Raw genomic sequence first — 21,698 nt, 5'->3', positions numbered from 1 at the left:
ACCAAGTTCAACGGGTGTCTTCTGATGGACGATGAAACCTGTGTCAAGGCTGACTTCGGGCAAATCCCAGGTCAAAAATTTTACTTGGCAACGGCTCGGAGGGATGTTCCAGCCAAATTTAAATTTGTTTTTGCCGACAAATTTGCAAGAAAATTTATGATTTGGCCGGGCATTTGCAGCTGCGGCAAAAAAACGAAAGTTTTCGTTACAAATAAGACAATGACATCGGAACTATACATAAAAGAGTGTCTCCAAAAACGAATTTTGCCGTTCATTCGATCCCACGACCATCCTGTAATGTTTTGGACAGATTTGGCAAGCTGTCATTACAGCAAAGCCGTTTAAGAATGGTATGCAGAGAAAGTGGTCCAGTTTGTTTCGAAAAACCTTAACCCACTCAACTGCCCTCAGTTCCGCCCTATTGAGAAATACTGGGCAATCATGAAGAGGAGACTCAAGGCAAAGGGAAACGTTGTCAAAGACATCAATCAGATGACGACCTGGTGGAATAAGATAGCTAAAACGATGGACGAAGAAGGTGTGCGCCGCCTACTGAGCCGTGTTACAGGAAAAATTCGAGAATTCCTTCAAAACCGTGACGAATAATTTTATCCGTATTTTTTCTTAAAAGTATGAAGAAAACGCTACATTTGTATAAAAAAAGATCTTGAATACAATAATAAATAACTGAAATACAGGCAATTGTCTTTGTTCCAATTCTATTTGAAGCAAGCTTTAGCTGGCGCACCTTCTTGCGAACGTTCTTCATTAAATTCGGTACAGACTTCTTGGCGACAAGTTTTGACACTTTTTCCAATTTTTTTTCGAACTGTTGAATGGTTTCGGCTGCCGAGACATGTTTCCTAAGATGTGCCTTCGTTAATGCCCAAAATTCCTCAATTGGTCGAAGTTGTGGGCAATTTGGTGGATTCATGTCTTTTGGGACGAAAGTGACATTTTTGGTAGTATACCATTCTACCGTTGGTTTCGTCTCGGCAACGATCTGTAATAGAGTTTCGCGTAGGTTTAGTCGTCCATGATTATGCAGTTCAAATTTCCAGCAAGAATCGTATTGTACAGCTATCGAACCCTCGGCCTGATCGATACTTCTTGTTTCGGACTACGTTTTGGTTGTTTCTGCTTCTTATAGGTTCGAAGATTCAAACGTTCTTTAGCACGAAGAACATTTGACTTCGAAGTGCCCACTTTTTTGGCCACATCCCGAACTGAAACCTCCTTCTTTTGCTCGAATGCCTTCAGTATACTGAGGGTTAGCAGGACCTTTTTTTCGACCCGTTTTCGGTTTATCATCAAAGGTGTTATCCTCACCGAACTTCCTGATTGCATTTCGCACGGCTTTTTCACTTACTCCTTCCATTTTTTGCTATCTTTCTCAGTGACAGTCCGCGTTCTGTGCACCATTTGTACACAATTTTTCGACGTTGTTCTGCTGAAAGTCCACGCATTTCGAAACAAACTAATGAAAACGAATAAACAACTGCACAAGTAGTTAGAGAAGAGTGTAAACAATAGGACGCAGCCATAAAAATTGACAAATTCTGAACCATTGGCAGCAGTTTTTGGTTACGTCCATACTTTCTGGGACAATCTTTAAATACAAAGTTCTAAATCTTAAACTCATTGAATTTCGATTTTCAGCAATACAAAACGTCAGAAAGAATAATGACAATACGATGCGAATATAAATACATGTAAATAATGATTAGAGTGGTATCTTTCTTTCCTTTTCGTCATGGTTTTTTCATTATTCATTCTTGTTTAGAGCGCGTCACGACAAGTTTGTTAAATTTTCTTGATTTAAAAAATAAGAAAAAGGTTTCCACCAAAATGAAAGTATACACTAAATCAAAATCATTATCAAAAATATCCGCTTCTCAAATGTGTTTTGGATTTTTTGTTTGATTCAAGCATTTTTTCAGTTTTTATTGAACTTAAAGTTAAATATATAGAAAAATATTTAACTATTGAAAATATTAAAATAAATCATCTGATAATTATTTGATTTTGTTATTTCAAAGTCGAAGTACTGTATTTTCTTGATTTTCATGCAAAATGCACTGTTTTTCGGGAAAAAAATATATGAGCGTTAGACATAAGCGATATTCGAGAGAGCAAAACGACGGACTCACTAGCGAGAAACTCTGCCAGCTGAAACAGTGAACTATTTACACCAAGAGCTAAAAAAATTCATTTTCATTAATTCAAAATATACAAAAATGACGAGCAATATACACCCAAACCTCCATTTACGAACCTTATATGTGTATGTATGTATGCTTACACACTCACCCGTCTGCATATATGTATATATATTTATACATATAAATGATCGCTTTTACTTCACCAATATTTATATGTATTAAGAAATACGTATACTTGCTCACATGCGTACGTATAAGTATACAAATATACATATATAAAGTACGTAAATGGAGGTTTGGGTGTATGTCACTCTCAGCTGCGCTTTCAAATTATGAGAACGAGATCCATACTCTGCAGCGTCGATATTCAACCGAAGCTTTGAGAATCGAAAATGACAGGAGAAGGTTTCACAATGACTTTTACCTGTTGGTGCTCGAATCTGTATAGTTACTACGATTTATCATATTTTAATAACTTTTTATAGCCAAGCGCCACATATTTTCAATATATCGTTGGAAGAATGAGAACTGAAATTCTTCTGATTCTCCCTGTAGACATTAGTTTGGTTTCGTCTTGTCATAGAGGAACGAGTGACGGTAACATTGATACTCTCTTTTTTTTTGCAATGAGAGACGAAAATGCTTCGTCTCTCTTCGTTTGTTTTGGATGCGGTCATTTACGAATGAGACAGTAAAAAACGAATATGAGCATGTTAGATTGGACTCTTTCATTAAAAATGCGTGACAATAATTTTAAGATCTGTTCACACCTTTTCGATACGGTTAAGTATCGTAACTGCACAGTGAAAGTGCCTTCAGTCCGCCGTCAGTATTTTTTTATCGGAACCCTTCCGTGCCGTTTTCGTTTCGGCACAGCAAAGGCGCTGACCAGGGTTTGGATAAATGAAGCAGTGAAGATGAGTATACCTGCTTCATGAACCATGTCGCTTTTGAAGAAACGTGAGCCTTGTTGCTTTATTGGAATGGCTGTCCAAGCACGAGAATGGAAGAGAGCAAACAATATTCACCCCTTCTACTGTTTCTCCTTCTCACGGTTTCTCAATATTCTAGGGGCTAGAAAGTGACGAAGATTATATATTCAGTTTTCGCTAACAGACTGATGACTGGCTCTTAACTGTCGAATCGCTATTCAGCAGGAACTTGATTTACAGAAGTAACAAGAGTGCAGGAGCTAGTTTATCTATAACACCTAGCAAACGAAGCGTTTGTTTGTTTGCAGTATCTGCTTAGATCACCAGATCGCCATTGCTAATTGCTGTACTCTTGCTACTTCTGTTTATAATATTCAAGTATATCCAAAGATAAATAATAAAGACATGTATGTGCTTACAAATATTAAAAAAAAAATCTGGTCCGTTCCCTGTGCCTTCTAAAATGACCGCACTCACCGCTTGGTGGAGCGCGAGATTAATTGCATTGTTATCATTTCGACCAAAGTGTGCCATGAAATCTCAATATATACAAATGAGCTAAAGTATCGAAAGGGTTCTCATGGTTTGACATTTTCATTATGAATGCGATGATGGGAACTCAGCAGTGCATCCAATTTATCACCATTGGTGCCAGTTCCACGGAGGACCGTAGATGTGCGCCAAAAAAAGATCGTGACTGTCATGTCTGGAAATTCGTTTGTTGTATAGGGACCGTGCACGATTACAAGTAGCGCCATTAGTGGCGAATAGGCGAAATAACTCTACCATAGCTTTACACTGTTACCATATGTTCTCGCTAAATAAAACAGTCAAAAACCTGTTTTAATACAACATAGTGGTATAATGATCCTTTTCTCACATCAATCATATTCTCATATATAATACTGTGGTAGACTATTAAAAACATTTCTCTCCGATTTTTAAAATAAACCAAAGAGATTATTTGTGCAATAGCTAGTATAACCTACAGAATGGAACAGTTATCTGACATCGATGAGAAAACGAAGTGAGTTCCACTATTGTAGGTATTTTGGGCACTAGATCCCGAGAACGTAAAATCGAAGTTGATTCGTATGGCCATCAACTAACATGATTTTAATTGCAACCGAAAAATGTGTTTAATTTTCGGTAGGAGCACAAGATCATTCATTTGAACCTAAGATTAGGAATACCGGACTAAGTGTAAAAGTAAGTGAGATCCTTTTTTGAGTGTAGGACTATTATCTGCCGTCGTTATTCGAAAACCGGGAATACTTTCGAGACCAATTTAGAAAACTTTTTACTTTTTTCGTTTCGACTCTTCAAGTGACGTATACAATTTTTAACACACTTTGCCGTATCATTCCGGAACCGAAAGTCGGATCCGGATGAAATTCAAGAATTCCGTGTAGAACCTTTCATTTGAATCTAAGTTGGTCAACATCGATTAAGTCATTTTCGAGAAACACACACAAAGATAGATTGCTCAGCTCGACGAACTGAGTGGAATGGCATATGACACTTGACCAATTTTTACTAGTCGATTTTCAAGTGATTGTATAACCTTTCTATATGAGAAAGGCAAAACAGTTCAGCGTTTCAATAAAATGATTATTTGTTGTTAGCTTCGTGACTCGTATTTTCAATATACGTCAAACTGGCTACTCGCGAGATTGCTAGCTTTTTTACGATTACAATTTATTTTCTTCCTCCATTCTAAGAGTATGGACCATCCTGCGAATTATTCGAACTTTTAGTTAAAATTTGACAGTCGGGCAGTTATTTTTTATCGAGTAGTTAAATTTATCTAAAACTGTGGCCCATTTCAAAGTTTGACGGATGGAAAATTATTTGGGTCTATTTTGCTCTGAAAATAAAGTAATAGCAAGTGGTGTAATACTTGCAATTCAGTGAAAGTAAGAATAACTTCGAGATAAACTTACTTGATTTAAAAAATATTTAAACATTTTATTGGGGCATTTTCTTTGAGTGAAAGTATAAAAAGAAATTACACAGAAGCAATTTTTACTAATGGTCTGAAATTAGAATGTTTTAGCAAGATATTTTTCAGTGTTTCCGGTCAAGTCGATTGAAAAATCATTTAATGTGCTGATAATATCGTTTGAGTGTTTGAATTTGAGTGAATATGACAAATATTAGACACAAATCCAACTGCAATGACTGAAAATGACGTGGCCGTATTTAGATACAGAATGAATAATTCGATTCAAAATTTAATAGTCAGTTGATGTTGAACAATCGTTCGCACCACACGCTAATAATTCCATAGGGTTCGGAAAAAAAATCCGCAGAGAAAATACGCTAGAAAGTATTTTCAAACTCAGTTTACAAGTTTTGCTATGGTAGCATTATTTTTTCTACTAGCCGCCTCGTGCGCTGTCGTCGCCGGCCACTAAACCACGCCCTCGTGCACGGTCCCTATAACTAAGAATCCTCACCCACTATTAACTTGACACGAATTAAATAAGTGATATGCAACAGTTTTCGTGGCATAAAGTCATCAATAACATCCGTTCGCGCTCGGAGCGTCTGTTAGCGAAAACTGAATATATAATCTTCATCACTTCCTAGCCCCGTGAAGATTGTTAGCTTGCAGTTTAATATTTTGTGAGAAGAACGACGCTTAGACCAACGAGAGAGAAAAAATATATTCACGGCTTCTGTGCTTCATGAAGACTCCAACACCAGCACACTGTAATATCTGTGCATATATGGAATATATTTGCTTCCACTAGCGTTTTGTTTGTGTGGTTCTTTTTGACTGGAAAGGCGTCCTCCTTGTGAGCGGTGGAATTGTTCGTTCACAATGCAATGGAAACTATATATTCATTCACCGGTGAGTGAACATTCCAAACCCTGGCGCTGACAGACCGACTTCAGTGAGAATAAAAAACATCGGTGACGACGAATTCGAGTTTGCCGGACGGACGCTACACTGACGGCGATATTCGTTGAAACGGCACTACGCCACTCAGTTGGATCGGAAAGGTGTGAACAGTCCTTAAATCGCGGGTAGCTGAATCAGAGATGGTAAATCAACTTTTACAATAATCTCAAAGTTGAGTTAGTTTCCATTCACTACAAAGTTTATTATTCAAAGTGCCGACATTTATTTCCGTTTCGGGTCAAAATATAATTAGGGGAACGGAAATGATAACAAAAAAAAACTTGTTATATGAATCCGTTAATTTTAAATGAACATTCAAAAGTAATTCGTCGAATAGTAATTTATATTGTAGAACAGATGTTCTACACCTGAAAATCAATGTTATTTTACTATCATAATATACTAAATTCACATTTTGCATAAACTACTTCCTAAACCGGGCCAAAATATCTCTTTTACCCTAATTCGAACTCGGATATGTGTAACGAAACGAATATTAACATGCCCCGATCTACCCTGATCTAGGTAGCAACAATTTACATGGCCGAAGCGAATCCTTTGTGTTTACTTATCCTGACATGACAGGTAACTTTCGGTTAGGTTACCTATCAAGACCGTTATTTTCTGTTAAAACACAGGTAATTTACGAATCTCATAGCCAACTTGGTTCTCTTTAAAATTGCAGTAAACCGCCGAACATCGTTAGTTAATTATTGTAAGTTCACGCGGTAGTGTTTGTAGAAGAGAAGAGTAAAAGCAACAGAAGTCACATCAAATGGAAGGGGGACTACAAACTCACTTGCTGAATTTATATGTGAATCAACAAGCTCAACAACGTTTCAGAGGACCCGTTTCGCAGCCGTTTGAGCATATTAGTGACATCAACCGTGAATTCTACGGAAACCACGGATATGGTCCGTCTGCCGATCTTACCACAGGACCTTGTTACTCCTATGTGGACCGCGTGTCTGACTGGTTGGGACTACCAACACGTAAGATTCGAAGTCATCGATCTGATGCTGCCTTTACTCAAGAACGTCATTGGGACAATATTTCTGAGGTTTCGGAAATGCCCACTGAGGCAGGTTTCACTGTTCCACCTCCAACGCTATCGCCAGAAATGGAAATCAATGAACGACAATCCAATTGGTATAACAATGCTCCTGAGCCAAAAATTGAAAATCAAATTAATCAACGAATTGGAAGTCCTATCCATTTAAATCTGGATGTTGATCAGCAATTTCAAGCAGTGGCGCAGAATTGTGAGCAGTTCGGGATAGCAGAATCAAACAACGAAATTGAAACCGGGGATTTAGTGAACGATTATAGGTACCAAGTGAACCCGTTCGTTCTGCAGGTTGAGCAACACGGCGACATACTTCAGAATGCGTGGCATTCGGTGCATTCTTCTACTATGCCACCACCAAATGGTGCTACAGATAACATTGCCCACCGTATACTTTCTGGCCCTGAACAAACAGGCCCCCATTGGTATCAGGATCAAACAACACTGAACACATGGAACTCGATGGCTTTGCAACAGGAATACGGTGTACGAATGGAGCAACTTCAGTATCCACCATTGCAATCGTTGGAATCTAACGTGCCAGATTCATGTCCGATTAAAATTGAATCACATAACATTTCGCCAGAGTACAGCGTAATGTTGGATGTGCCACAGTCGGTTAGTGCTTCAACCAGTCAACCTGTGAACCAGTCCATTACCTTTGATTCTACGGAATCAGATCCAGTGGATCACTACCAAACACCACCCAATTCAATGGAAAATTCTACATCACCGAAGAGTGCCACTGCCAATAACGATTGCACAAGCTTATCCAGTGACGCTCCCTCGGAACAGCCCAAAGCAGTTGGTAAAAGAAAGTCATCTTCAAGAAAAGAAAGATCTAAACCATCCAAAAGGCACAACATTCTGGGTGAAAAATTCTACTGCGCCAAATGCGATCGATACTTTTTGAAGCAGAATGGTTTCACGCAGCATTTGGATGTTTATCACATGGGACCTCGACCGCACATTTGTACCTGCTGCGGTAAACGGTTCCGGGAGCTCGAACGTCTCCGGGTGCACGAGAAATGTCACAACGGACAGGACAAACCGTACAAGTGTTCCGACTGTCCGAAGGGGTTTCAGCACGTACAGGCCATGCGGCGCCACTTCGTAATGCACCACTCGAAACCGTCACTGTTCTGCGATGTTTGCGGTAAGGGCTTCGTGCGGAACGATCACCTGATGTCCCATCTGGTGTCGCATCAGCACAACAGGGTGAAACCACGAAAGAATACGCAGAGCGAGTGATTTTTGAAATTCGCTTTTACTTCTTGTAAATTTATATGTTAATTGTATATAAAGACAAATAGACGATAATAAAATGTTTGTTTATTTAAATAGGTTTTATGTTTCTATGAATTTTCCTCCTTCATTTTTGTCCTAATTTATTGCAGTCATCAGTTTTTCTAAGAAGATTGACACAATGCAAATTTTCTTTCTTACGAGAGATTTCAGGATTCATCTGAGAGGTTTTGGCTATCAGTAACCGGTTTCTTACGTTTTGTCTTCGATCCATCAGTGCACAGCATTTTATTTTAAGCAGCCATGCCATTCAACGGTTCAACATAAGCCGCAAAGCAGACGTGAAGTTTATATAGTTGAGAAATACGTTAATCTGTACCGAAGCCTAAACACTCTGGCAACGCTGTTATGTATTTCAATCGAATCGGAATATTTCGATGAAATGTAAAAATTTCCTTGTGATCCTTTCATATGGAAAGTTCGAAATATTCCAAATACAAAATAAGTGTGAGCAATTGAAACGAAAAAAATTGAACTCCTACTACTGGATGTATTACAAACTCAAAGATCAGTTGCAATGTTGATTTTTTCTTTAATTTAGTTCGTTTTGGCATATGAAATTTTCATGAGCATGAGCTTTCATACGCATCAAGGCAATTCACATAAGCATTTCTCTTTTCAATGCGTAATTTTTGCTTACATCTAACAAACATTAATTACCTGTTTTAATCCATCTTTCTCATATTATTCATTAGTTTCATAAATATCTTCAAGGATCTAGAAGATTCTTCAAAAAAAATTTTTTTGAACTTGAAAATACACTAGATAGTTTACTTGTGAATGAACAAACATAACCTTTTCTCAATTTGTTAACATGCAGGTAGAAAACACGTAATATTCTGTGAGCCTAAGTGTGCCACTCTGTGCCCCATGCAACAGCTGCTCGTCAAAACTGAGCCCTTTGTGTGCCACCAACGCATTGTGTTAATGTGTGATTGGCACATTGTTCTAAGCGTCCTCCCCTTGTCAATATGGCAGATGATGCTACAAGAACTCGCTGCCTCTCAATACATGAACCGTGAGAGAATTTTTCTGCATATTTTCGCACCACCTCATATTCTGAGTATTTCACGGCCGGTTTTATTTTTGCTCAGATGATATCCGTCTCTCTTTGATGGCACTGATTGAATTGTGTGAAGAGCTGCTAGCGATTGTTGATACGATAAAAGCCATCCTTGGTTATAATTAAATTCAGAAGAATGACTCTGTGTTTTATATCGTCGTTCTAAGGAACAGTTTTAAATATTCAATAGCAGCAGTCTCTAAGGAAATTAATTGAGTTCCATTTTTTGATTTTTTTTACCATCATTTCTGATACATCCGGAACCGGAAACATATAGTCGATGTAGTCTAAATCCGTTCGTTTGGCCAACACCTAACATAAATTTCAAACTGAAACTGTTTTAAGTCAAATTTAGAAAAAAAAATTCCGTTCTTTTACAACGTCGCTCTAAATGACGGTTGGTAATTTTTAGCTCACTTCTTCCTGTAACTCTGGAAAAAAGTTATTCTTAAAACTATCAACATTGCACCAACCTACATCAAAACATCAGTTTAATGTGTTGAAAAAATTTCACGTACTAAGATGCAAATGAAAGGTCTTGAAATTCTTTAAAAAGTCCTCGAAAAGTCGATCCGGATCCGACTTCTGGTTCCGATATTACAGCACGATAAGTGAAAAATTTCCGATTTTTACGAGTAATTTTGCACAATTGATGACGAAACGAGGTGCAAATTTTTATCTTGTTAATAGTTAGTTGATTGATATATAAACCTACTTTGAGACTACCAGTCCCCGGTTTCCGGTTCTGAAAGCATCAATAATAGTGAAGAAAAATTCCAAAACGCAATTTACTTCGATTTCTCAGTAATGGTTGAACTGATTTTCACAAAGATAGTGGCAATTTAATCCAGATCCGACTTCCGGTTACGAAATTATAGGGCGAAAAGAGGGGTCAACAATTTTAAATCGTCATACAAAATAACGATGTAAAACCGATATGCATCGGTACAGAAGAAGAAAACTAAACCGCCTTTACGAATCTATCACAGTGTGTCTTGCTCAATTTCGTATAGCGTGTACCGGAGAACGAAAACTTACTACGTTTTCAAAACATAACCGAATTTATCGGCACCAAGCACACATGAGCGCGTATTTCTAATCGTGTTGTTGGAACCAGAACGATAAATGTCTGTTACTGGTTGATCACTGTTCTGCGTCATCGGTGCTGTGGTGGAAAAAAAAGTCAAAGCCACTTTACAGTAGTGTCACAGACTAACAGACATGACAGTATGAGTAAATTCTTATAAAAATAATTTTTCGTGATGCACTAGTTCCACCTATATTGTACTGCGCGAAATATTTACTATCTGTACACCCCTTGTGTTATGTAAAAGTTATTTTACTAGTAGGTTTCCCCTCGTTTGCCAACACCGATCAGCTGCTTGCAGGGATGCCTGATTTCATCAAAATATTTGAAAATGAATCACAGACTAACAGACAGGACACTCAAATTAGATTCTTTAATCACTTTAACGGTCATTTCGAATATTCCTTTATTTGGGACAGTACTCACATGTGTCATGATGGCGCCACGTTACCCTTTTAAAAACATCCTGTCTGTCATCTAGACTGTGTTTATTTTTTTCATTTACCAACAGAGTTGCCATTCATACAGAATTACCTGTAATGTATTGATTTGTATACGTCCATGCGAATTTCATGCAGGATACAGATTTAATACATATTGCTAAAACTATATACATAATTGTGCCTACTTCTCATCCTCCAACGCAATATAAAATCGAACCCGTTTTGTTACAATATTTACTTGCTTCTGGTCTGCCGCCACTTAATTTCGGGTGAAAACTACCAACACAATAAAAAATAGTCTAGATGAACAACGTTTAGTCAAATAAATGGTTACCTTCCAACATCGCAAAAAAGTTAAATATATTATCAATGTAATCCAATAATTTATTGTGACGATTCATTTTTAAATATTTTGATGAAACCAGGCATCCCTGCAAGCAGCTGATCGGTGTTGACAAACAAGGGGAAACCAACTAGTAAAAAAAATTGTCCATAACTCAAGGGGTGTACAGATAGTAAATAGTTCGCGCAGTACAATATAGGTGGAACTAGTGCATCACGAAAAATTATTTTTATAAGAATTTACTCATACTGTCATGTCTGTTAGTCTGTGAATGAATCGTCACAATAAATTATTGGATTACGTTGATAATATATTTAACTTTTTCGCGATGTTGAAAGCTAACCATTTATTTGACTCAACGTTGTTCATGTAGACTATTTTTCATTGTGTTGGTAGTTTTCACCCAAAATTAAGTGGCGGCAGACCAGAAGCAAGTAAATATTGTAACAAAACGGGATCGATTTTGTTTTGCGTTGGAGGATGAGAAGTAGGCACAATTATGTATATAGTTTAGGCAATATGTATTAAATCTGTATCCTGCATGAAATTCGCAAGGACGACTACAAATCAATACATTACAGGTAATTCTGTATGAATGGCAACTCTGTTGGTAAATGAAAAAAATAAACACAGTCTAGATGACAGACAGGATGTTTTTGATAGGGTAACGTGGCGCCATCATGACAGATGTGAGTACTGTCCCAAATAAAGGAATATTCGAAATGACCGTTAAAATGATTGAAGAATCTAATTTGAGTGTCCTGTCTGTTAGTCTGTGGTAGTGTGTCAGGGAGAATAAAAGAATTTCAATGGATTAAAGTTTAGTTAAAAAGGCATGCATTGGAATCTTATGTTTCGCCATGTATATAAAATGTCAGCAGCCGATTGTGTAGTGATATTGTCAAAAAAGAGTTAATCATATATTTACAAGCTGTAATTACAAATAATTATGTTGATAATAATAACTAACTCATAAGTTTCTATATCAAACCTTCCCGTTTTCGAATTGGTTTATATTTTGAACCTCATTCAAAGCAAGTCAAAGTCTTGACAATACATTCCTACAATACATTTTTTGTGGAATTTGGCCTTTCTGTTTCAACAGACTTCTCAGCCGATTTTTAGCATACAGAATCATTGCATGGCTAGGACGGGGCTCGAACATACGACAACTGGCTTGTAAAAGACCAGCGCCCTATGCATTGAACCACCAACTCGGGCTAATAACTGATTAATAATGTTTTGTTCATTCAAAACAAAGCATAATTAATCAGTTATTAAATCAGGTTACAGTTTGGTTTGCCGTCGTATTGCAGAAGTGTATTCTATACCGCTACATGTTATTTATTATCTCATCTCAAAGTAATCCAACAACTGAAGATAGTACAGAATATTTCTTATGAGTAAGACTACTTTTTAGTTATAAATAATTTTACTATTCATATCATTGTTTCTTAAAATAGGAAGACTGTGCTAAGAATGATATTTCGATGTGTGATGTGTCATACAACACTTAGAGGTTATAATTTTTTTCCAAGTTACCTTTAATAATGCACACTACATTATTTTTACGATGTCAAGGGCATTTCTTATAACTATTTGAAAATAGGATAGTTTACTAATTTGTTACACTGGGAAATCCAGCCTTTTTTTAAGTAATTGTGGAACTTCTGGTTGCTTGGGATGACTTAGGTCGACAAAAAGATTTAATTAGTTGTCATCGAGAGGGTTAAGAGACGGGGGACAGACGAGCAGAAATTAGTAACAGCTTAAAGATTTTATTGGTTCCAATGAAGATGGTGAACAGATGAGGGATGGGGAGAAGCAGGCGGATGTTAGTGTCGCCTTTTCTGTAAACCGGACTGACATAAAACATAAGACTGTTGTTCGCGATAGAAATTTGAACAACCCTACGTATATCTATAGAAATACACGCACACAAAAATTGAATTTTAGGGGTGACTTAATCCTTCATACTACAGACTCTCATAGTAACAGACTGGCAAATAACTCTTAGGCTGCAGACAGAGTGAACGCGAGAAGCTGAGCTGAGCTGGTGACTGACATTAGCAAACCAAGAGAGAGACGGATACTAGCAGCAAAACATAGGGATCCTGTCAGAGTACAAATGAGAAATCTACGCAACTTTCACTCTGACAGGGTCCCTTTGATTTGCTTCAAGCTCGCCTCAGTTCCTCGCGCTCACTCTGTCTGCAACCTTAGGAAGCCAAACGAACCGTCCATCTCCCATTTCGCCAGCCTGTTACTATGAGAGTCTCATACGATGTAATTCATTGAGACCTAATTTGTAAAATGACGGAAACTTTCATTTGTAATGACTTAATGTTAGACCCCCGTGTTGGCGGTTCAATGCATAGGACGCTGGTCTTACAAGCCAGTTGTCGTATGTTCGAGCCCCGACCTGGAAGGATTCTTAGTGTCAGTAGGATCCATAGTACTAGCCATGCAATGATTCTGTACACTAAGAATCGGCTGCGAAGTCTGTTGAAACAGAAAGGCCAAATTCCATAAAAGGAATGTAATGCCAAGACTTTGCTTAATGTTAGATTAGTTTGATTTTTCCTGGTTTCGACTGTAACTTGCATTCTGCTAGCAAGTGCGACAGTATGCATTTTAATGCCCCTTTCACCAGCCAAGCAGATGTGTGCTTATGTGGCTCAGTCGATTAACAGTCGTACTTTGCGATTCAATGATTCTGGGTTCAAGCCGCGGCGGTCGCTATCAGTATTCGTTTTTTTTTTATTGTTTCAATGAATAGGAATTCTAGACACAATATTAAATGATCTTCCACGTAAATTTTCGTGAACTGCGACGCTCCATTTATGTACATTTAATAAGATGTAAAATCACAGGTTTTTTTTCGAAATGTGTACTAAATCAACGCATGAAATACTTCACATGCTGATGAACCTCTGTTCATTGTGTAAAATAATTTTTTGGTGATACTACAAGTTTTCACACCGAAGATGGCGCTGAGAGAAAAGCAATTGTGTGCGGTCACAATGAAAATCCGGATCGGTCTGTTAGAAAAAAAAGCTTAGTTTTTCTGCAAGCACTGTCCATCAGAGATGCCAGGTCTTCAGATTTGGGGTATAGTGCTGCAGACATTTTTTGTTGTGCAGACTTTTACAGACTTTTGAAATTCTCGCAGACTTTTGCAGACTTTTGAAATTCTTGCAGACTTTTGTCTATATTTACAGACTTTTTTTTTTGCTCGCCAAGTCAGTTTTGCGTGTCATACTTTATAGAGAAATTGCTGCCAGCAAGACATACTTGCTGACTGCTTTTTTTTTTTCAGATTTACAGACCCTGTCTGCAGATATTTGAAATTTTTACCTGGCATCTCTGCTGTCCATAACGTTCCTAAATCTTTCGATACACGTTTGACAACTGCCAGGATGGCTGGAAGTGGAACAAAAACGGATCTCAGGTATAACTAGAAGGACGCGAAGATGAAGCAAATATTGTAGAATAGATCAGATATTTCGGTACGCACTGTGGCTAGAAAAATAAAAATGTCTCAAAGTTTTGTGCATACTTTCAAGCACCGACAGGGTATGAAATCGTTCAAGGAGAAAAATGTACCGAACCGTAATGATAAACAGAGTGTGACTGCAAAAACCCGGGGTTGCAAGTTGTATCGCGAATATTTGACGAAGTTTTCCTGCGTGATAATGGACGATTTAGGTTCTACTTACAGTTTTAAGAAAACAGCCATTGTTGAAAAAACGCAAAAGTAGTTCTCTCGGCTACTACTTGATGAATCTTCAAGAAAAAAATATAATTATTTAGAAAAATCTACCAAAAAACTGATATTTCTCTTTTGAATTTCTGCTCAACGATAGCGAAGAAAACTGCTTTCATGTCTTGCAATAATGACCGTTTTCCTAAGATTGTATATTGTCCCTTAAGTACTGAAAGTCTTTAAGCTGCTTCCCGGAATGTCTTTTTATACTGCCGTGGAACAGAACGGCGCAGAGGAGCAAATTTAGGACAAAGAAAAGCAATAAATACTAAATAGTAATACGCAGCTGTGTTCGAGTAGGCCAAAGCTTCATCACTACCGGAGTGGTAAACTTCTATTCTGGACTGAATTGGCATCTTGTCACTACGCCAAAGCTGTTTTGGAATGGTATGAAGCGAAGGAAGTCAATGTTGTACCAAAATAAGCGAATCTACCTAACTGTCCGGAGTTGCGACCTATCGGGCGGTATTGTGCTCGAAGAAGGAACTCACTCAATATAAACAACAACTGTTGAAAAAACTCGAAAATCTAGGGCAAAAGCAGCTGAATCGGTTGCGGGGAACTAGAAAGGTCGTAGTTTTAAGATGATTAATGCATGAAAAATGCATCTTGGATTGAACAAGCAGCAAATTGGTTTTATTCCAAATTTTAACTATCCTGATTTGCTCGTGAACAAGCCTTAACTCTAGACGATTAAACAACGTTCAAACACAGACGAGGACATTCCATCAGGGCCACCAGCGAATGATAGCTTTAATTAGCTTGTAGATGCAATAGCCATATGCTCTGTTATGCGAGACAAGTCAAAATTAAATCCATCTCGTGGTGTTCCAGCTGTTGCTTCGTTGTAGCGCTATGTTTGTGTAATGCAAGCTTGAAATAATTCCGTTTTCGTTGCAGGCTGTTTCATTTTTCAAGAGCATTGAGCGTGGCATACCAGTTTCTTTACTTTTGACATTGACAAACGACCAAAAAAGTTTGGGTTTACGGCAGCAGTAAATTTAAAATCAAAAGAGGGGACGGGTGTAGCGTGATGGGATAGCCGATGCCTTTCACGCAGCCCGCCTGGGTTCGATTCCCAACCCCGCACATAGGGTCAGAAAGATTTTCTGGTCCGAAGAGGCGAATGACCTAAGATGTTAAAGTCTCTATAATTGAAATAAAAAAAAAATCAAAAGCACACTACAGTACTAGATTCTTTTTTTTACAGTTCTTTTTATCATCATCATCATCAATGTTTTCTTTACGCTTCTCCTTCGACTCGTCAGCGCACAACAGTTTATGTTGGAAAATGATTATGTGGCTTCGGAATCCAACTGGTGAAACTAGAGTAGAAGCCCACATAGAACTAAGACGGTGAAGTGTATAAGCACAGGCTTCTTCTTGAAGTAGTCGCTAAAAGCGCTCGTTTTCTAAATTTTTAATACAGAGTATCGGGGACCTAAACAAAATTGTGGGATCCTTCGTTAATACACATGTATTATTTTGTGATATGCATAAATACAAACCGAACCTACAAAACAACAAATTTTATTTCTCAAGACAAGAAGAATACTTCCGTCTGTTCATTAGTCATTTTTCCTAAAATAATACTAGAAACACTGTGGCTATAAGTCATGCAGGGCGCACTTGGTACGCGATCACAAACAGCATCATGCTCGGGACCGGCCCCATGTTTACTTAATCCCTTTCACGGTATGATTTCTGTGGCTAACCATATGGGCCGATAGGTGATCGCCACGTGCGAAACCTTTCCCGCACTCGGAACAGCGGAACGGAACCTCGCCATGATTTAAGCTGAAGTGCCGCTCGAGATCCATCCGATAGTGAAACTGTTTCGGGCACTTGGAACATGGAAACGGTTTCGTCAGGGCACTGTGACGTTTCTCGTGTGCTTCCAATTCCTCTGGAAACTGATAGCGCTTCCCACATTGTGTGCATCGGTACTTTCGAGGCCCGGAGTGTCGGAATTTGTTATGCTGCTTAAGGCCGCTGATACGACCGAATGTTCGATCACAAATCGCACAGTAAAAGTGATTATCATATTGGACACGAGCTTTCCCACGTTTACGACTTCGGTTTTCTGTGGGTAAGGAGCAGATTGCTGTCGTGGTGAACCTCGGACGTTTAGGGGAGACAGGAACGGGATCCTGTTCAGATACACTCGCGGGTTTGACTTCGTCTGGACATAGCGCTATTTCTGGTGATGGTTCAGGTGTCGGAATTGCTTGAACTGGATAATGTTGCAAAGAATTTTGTTCATTGTAGTCAAATTGGGTATAATTTGTTGGCTCTGGCGTAGGATACGAAGAAAACGTCGGAGCGTAATGTGAGACACCATATGTATTCAGAGCATCCGTAGAAACCGGTCCGTATTCATAATACGATGTATTATTATAGTTTTGGGAGTCTTTGACATTTAGTTGAACGCAATTATTGCCATCCTGGAGGTCCGGTGTGCTAGGGGGGGTGATACCGTCATATTGCAGCTCGGTAGAATGTGTCTCAAGCAAAGTCGTTTCCAATGGCGATATTTCAATTTCGGAACTGTCAAATACAAAGTCGTTCGAATAAAGTTCTTTCAAATCATTTTGGTTGATTGCAAATAGTTCTGGAAAATCCTGTGCATCAACCGGAGGTATATTCAGATGATATTCTGGTTGCTCGTACTGATCAAAGTGACTGGATATACACTGTTCCAATGAGTATTTTTCCAACCCATTTTCGTCATTCTCGATTACGACGTAGTTTAAATTTACGAGTTCTTTATATACTTTATCCATAACGATTTGGTTTATATTTGCAGCTGAAAAGAAATACAGATTATAAATCAAATTCTATTCTATTCGATGTGTATATATTAAAAATATTTGGTTGTTTTGCATTAAAAATCAATGGAAACTTACATGACTTGGTGATCTATCCCACCTCCAAGCACAATGCTACAATCTACGATCAACTTCCAATCGTTCAATCTAGGTATGTTCGTGCCAGCAACGATTGTCGACCTTTGATTGATCAGACGTCTTTTATTTCTAGAGCCAAAATTTTGAATATGACTATGAGCAGATTAACACAATAGATTGAAACACATGTTTACTGATTGTTTTTTCCTATATACAACAAAGGCTAGCTTTCTATTCCAGAAGTAAAACGAAAACGCGCACAATTTTGATGATCGTATCCAATTAGAGATGTCTTCATATCGATCGATTAATCGAGTAATTGATTAATAACCCAGATTATCGAGTAATATTTTAAAATAACCAATATTCGATTACTGAAATAAATCGAATAATTCGACGTAAAAATTTCATAAGGTCACATAAACTAATGAGAGTTTCTATTTGGTTACTTTCATTTCCGTTATCCTTGATTTTCTCGCTTGCTTACAACATATTCGAGTAGAATGAAAGATAATACATCAATTTTTCTAACAATATCAGATATGTAACGAACATTTGTGTAATAACGCAGATACAAGAGAAAGTAAACAAAGAGAATCTGTCAATGGCTTTTAGGTCCTTTTGAAATGTTTTCGTGGAGTTTTGAAAATTCAATAACAATAATCGAATAATTTATCGAGTAATTTATTAATAACCCAGACAACCGATTAGGATTTAATTGAATAGTTTGCAAATTATACTCGATTATTGAATAATCGAGTAGTTCGAAAAATCGGACATACCTTTATCCAACAAATGGTGGCAGTTAGCAAAGACATCATATTAACAAGATATCCAGCTCTCACATTTCCCGAACAAATGAAGACAAACACGAGAAAAGGTCCTAAGTGCAAATGAGATTTTCTCTTTGTTTACTTTATCTTTTGATTATTACGGTCCTATCGGCAATCCTTCTCTCTAACTCTCTACATAGAATAACGACTGAACCCATCGACTTTCGATCTGTAGTTAAGAAATTGTTGGAAAATACAGGGATATGCCGTAATAACTGAAAGAGCAATTAAACAATGTCAGTTGCACTTGAGACCTTTTCTAATGTTCATGGAGAAATAGCCCAATTCAAAGACATCGTATTAACAAGATATCCAACTCATTCGCAACATCCTTTTTTGCGAGCATCACGCCCTCAGGCGAGTCCGCAACGAATCTCGTACATAGAAGTAGGGTAGTGAAATGTCAAAGCAGCACTGCACACCCATACAATTGGCATGATATGTTGAATGTGATGCCGTGCGATGACGTTGCTAAACTGAAAATTAATTTCGCGCTAAGCTGACAGGGTCTGCCCAATTGCAACTTCCTGTAAAAAAATACCTCCGTTGGTCGAATATGTTGAACCGTTGATCCGATGAATTTCCAACGGAAAGCTGTTTCGGAACATTTGTTTACCGAATTTAGAACAGACCATTGTATCGCACTCCATTTTTTTTTCGTTCGACGAACTCTGCAGACAGAGGTCGATTGCTGAGCCAGTTTGAATGTGAGGACTAGTTGGACTAGTTCTGAACTAGTATTCCGTTTAGTATCCAAGTAACAGATATATGTACAGGCTCACATATGAAGCGTGGCGAACACTTGCAGATTTCATCGCGATCTAAGTACACCACTTTGGGTGTGGCGATCACATCGCGAATCTATTCAGGTGCTAAATTCACTACACGCTAAATTTGTGCTTTGCTGTTGGTTGAAATGACAAGTTTATTATTATTCCGATCGAATTCACATGTAATTTATACGATATAGAAATAAAGTTGTCTTTACACCTAGTGTGCGAAGTGTTCAAATTGATTGACTATGTAATGACATTCCAATTTTGTGTGAAGATTTCGTCATTACTGCCCTTACACGTTCATTAAAAATAACGTTACTTGGTAAGGCCACCTTAAAACAGTCAGAATGATTTTGTTATCATTCCGGAACGAACATTTTGAAAGATCGCGGCGAATAGTCGACAGTAGTGCTTCTAAAGACTGTCTCAGAAAGTATGGACACACTTTGATTTCGCTGTAAATAATTCACAAGTGTTAGATATTCAAATTTTATTCGATATACTAACAATAAAGACTGTCCCAGAAAGTATGGACGCAAACAAAAACCGCTGCCATTTCGCAATGGTTCAGAATCTGTCAATTTTTATGGCTGCGTTCTGTTGTTTACACTCTTCTCTAACCACTTTAATTTATTCGTTTATTCGTTTTCATTAGTTTGTTTCGAAATGCGTGGACTGTCAGCAGAACAAAGTCGAAAAATTGTGTACAAATAATGCACAGAACGCGGACTGTCACTGAGAAAGATATCAAAAATGGAAGGAGTAAGTGAAAAAGCCGTGCAAAATGCAATCAGGAAGTTCGGTGAGGAAGACACCTTTGAGGATAAACCGAAAACGGGTCGAAAAAAAGGTCCTGCCAACCCTCAGTTGGATGAACGTATAGGCTAACTGCATATCTCGAAATAGCGATTAAAGCGACACCTTGTGAGGGCTGGCGTCGTCAGCGCGGTACTCTTTAATATCCTTCGCCATGGTTTTACAAGCTAAACTCGACTATTTTAATTAATATTGTTTGCATAATCAGATGAAGTATGAGCACGGTTATTGAAAATCTCTTTCAAATCGTAAAATTTTCTAGCTTTCGTCATAAATCGTTGAGGAAGGGAATAAAATAAGTAAGAGCGAAATGACATTGGGTTTCCCCAGGGAACCGTTTTGCGCACCAATAGCTCGGCAAAACGCGAAAATTTATATTATCCCGTTTTTTAGGTATCTTTACTTCTTGTCTATTAAGGAAACTCGCGTACAAAAACGATTAACCACATTTAACCTCACTACATACATTTGAATATTCTTGCATCAATGTTTCTGCCTTCTTCTATTAAAGATAATAGAATTGCTGAAAAAACGACTTTTGATCGAGCTCGATCAGACGACCAGCTCGACGAGATCGGAAAATGTTTCACTATGGGTGTATTTGTGTTTGTGTGTAGAAGGCTGAACCAATTGAAACAAACTTAGATTCGTTTGAAAGCTACTAGTGATAGCAAGTGACTATCCTTACCAGTTCCAGAGATATGATGATATAAGTGACGTAAACGACGAGTTAGTTTTTATCAACCAGTGATTGTTTTATTTGAGACTCGTTCGTTATCATTTGATTCAGATAGAAATAATGAAGGAACATTTAACACCTCCCAACAGATTTTGGGAATAACTAAGGAACAACTAAAGAAAAACTAACGCATATTAGAGTGCTACGTTTAGTAACGAATCTTAAGACACTCATTACTAAAAGTGTATTTTCATATTTATTTAGAGCCTGAGCACAGTGGGTCGCGTATAAATTGTGAATCGACCACGTGGTTCCCTCAATTCCCTTTTTCGTCTGTGTGTTTAAGAAAGTTATGATGGGAAACTACATTTTGGGAGCCTCATTTCAATTATGTTCCTTATATCGACACCGATGCATTTTAAAGGACCCATGTGTTCGGCATATTTTCTTGTAGTAACATGTTCTATAATTCTTCAGAAGGCTCGAATTCACTACCACGCAATGTATGCAAATTAACTCACTTCTAAGTGGATTAATGACAACTTTGATTTTATTCAAAGAAGGAGACAGTTCCAAACAAAAGTTTTTCTGAATGCAATGAAGCCCCAAAATC

At 37.9% G+C, this 21,698-nt stretch overlaps 3 protein-coding genes across 14 annotated transcripts in view; 2 read left to right on the top strand and 1 right to left on the bottom strand.

Moving 5' to 3' along the window:
* The window catches only part of LOC131432101 (uncharacterized), a 206,437-nt gene that overhangs the window by 108,762 nt on the left and 75,977 nt on the right, over positions 1 to 21,698 (top strand). The window lies entirely within an intron of this gene.
* LOC131432102 (putative zinc finger protein 66) lies at positions 6,446 to 8,373 on the top strand. The gene has a single exon (XM_058598190.1). It carries the CDS (start codon positions 6,778 to 6,780, stop codon positions 8,317 to 8,319), a length of 1,542 nt encoding a protein of 513 aa, XP_058454173.1. The 5' UTR covers positions 6,446 to 6,777; the 3' UTR covers positions 8,320 to 8,373.
* On the bottom strand, positions 16,640 to 18,263 carry LOC131432105 (zinc finger and SCAN domain-containing protein 5C-like). Its single transcript, XM_058598192.1, has 2 exons — positions 17,982 to 18,263; positions 16,640 to 17,881 (listed from the first exon to the last, which is right to left on the bottom strand). Exon 2 carries the CDS (start codon positions 17,856 to 17,858, stop codon positions 16,752 to 16,754), a length of 1,107 nt encoding a protein of 368 aa, XP_058454175.1. The 5' UTR covers positions 17,859 to 17,881; positions 17,982 to 18,263; the 3' UTR covers positions 16,640 to 16,751.

The sequence above is a fragment of the Malaya genurostris genome, chromosome 2, assembly GCF_030247185.1.
Source record: "Malaya genurostris strain Urasoe2022 chromosome 2, Malgen_1.1, whole genome shotgun sequence".
Classification (NCBI taxonomy): Eukaryota; Metazoa; Arthropoda; class Insecta; order Diptera; family Culicidae; genus Malaya; species Malaya genurostris.
Note: the sequence above shows the minus strand (reverse complement) of the source record. Positions and strands in the feature narration are given on the sequence as shown.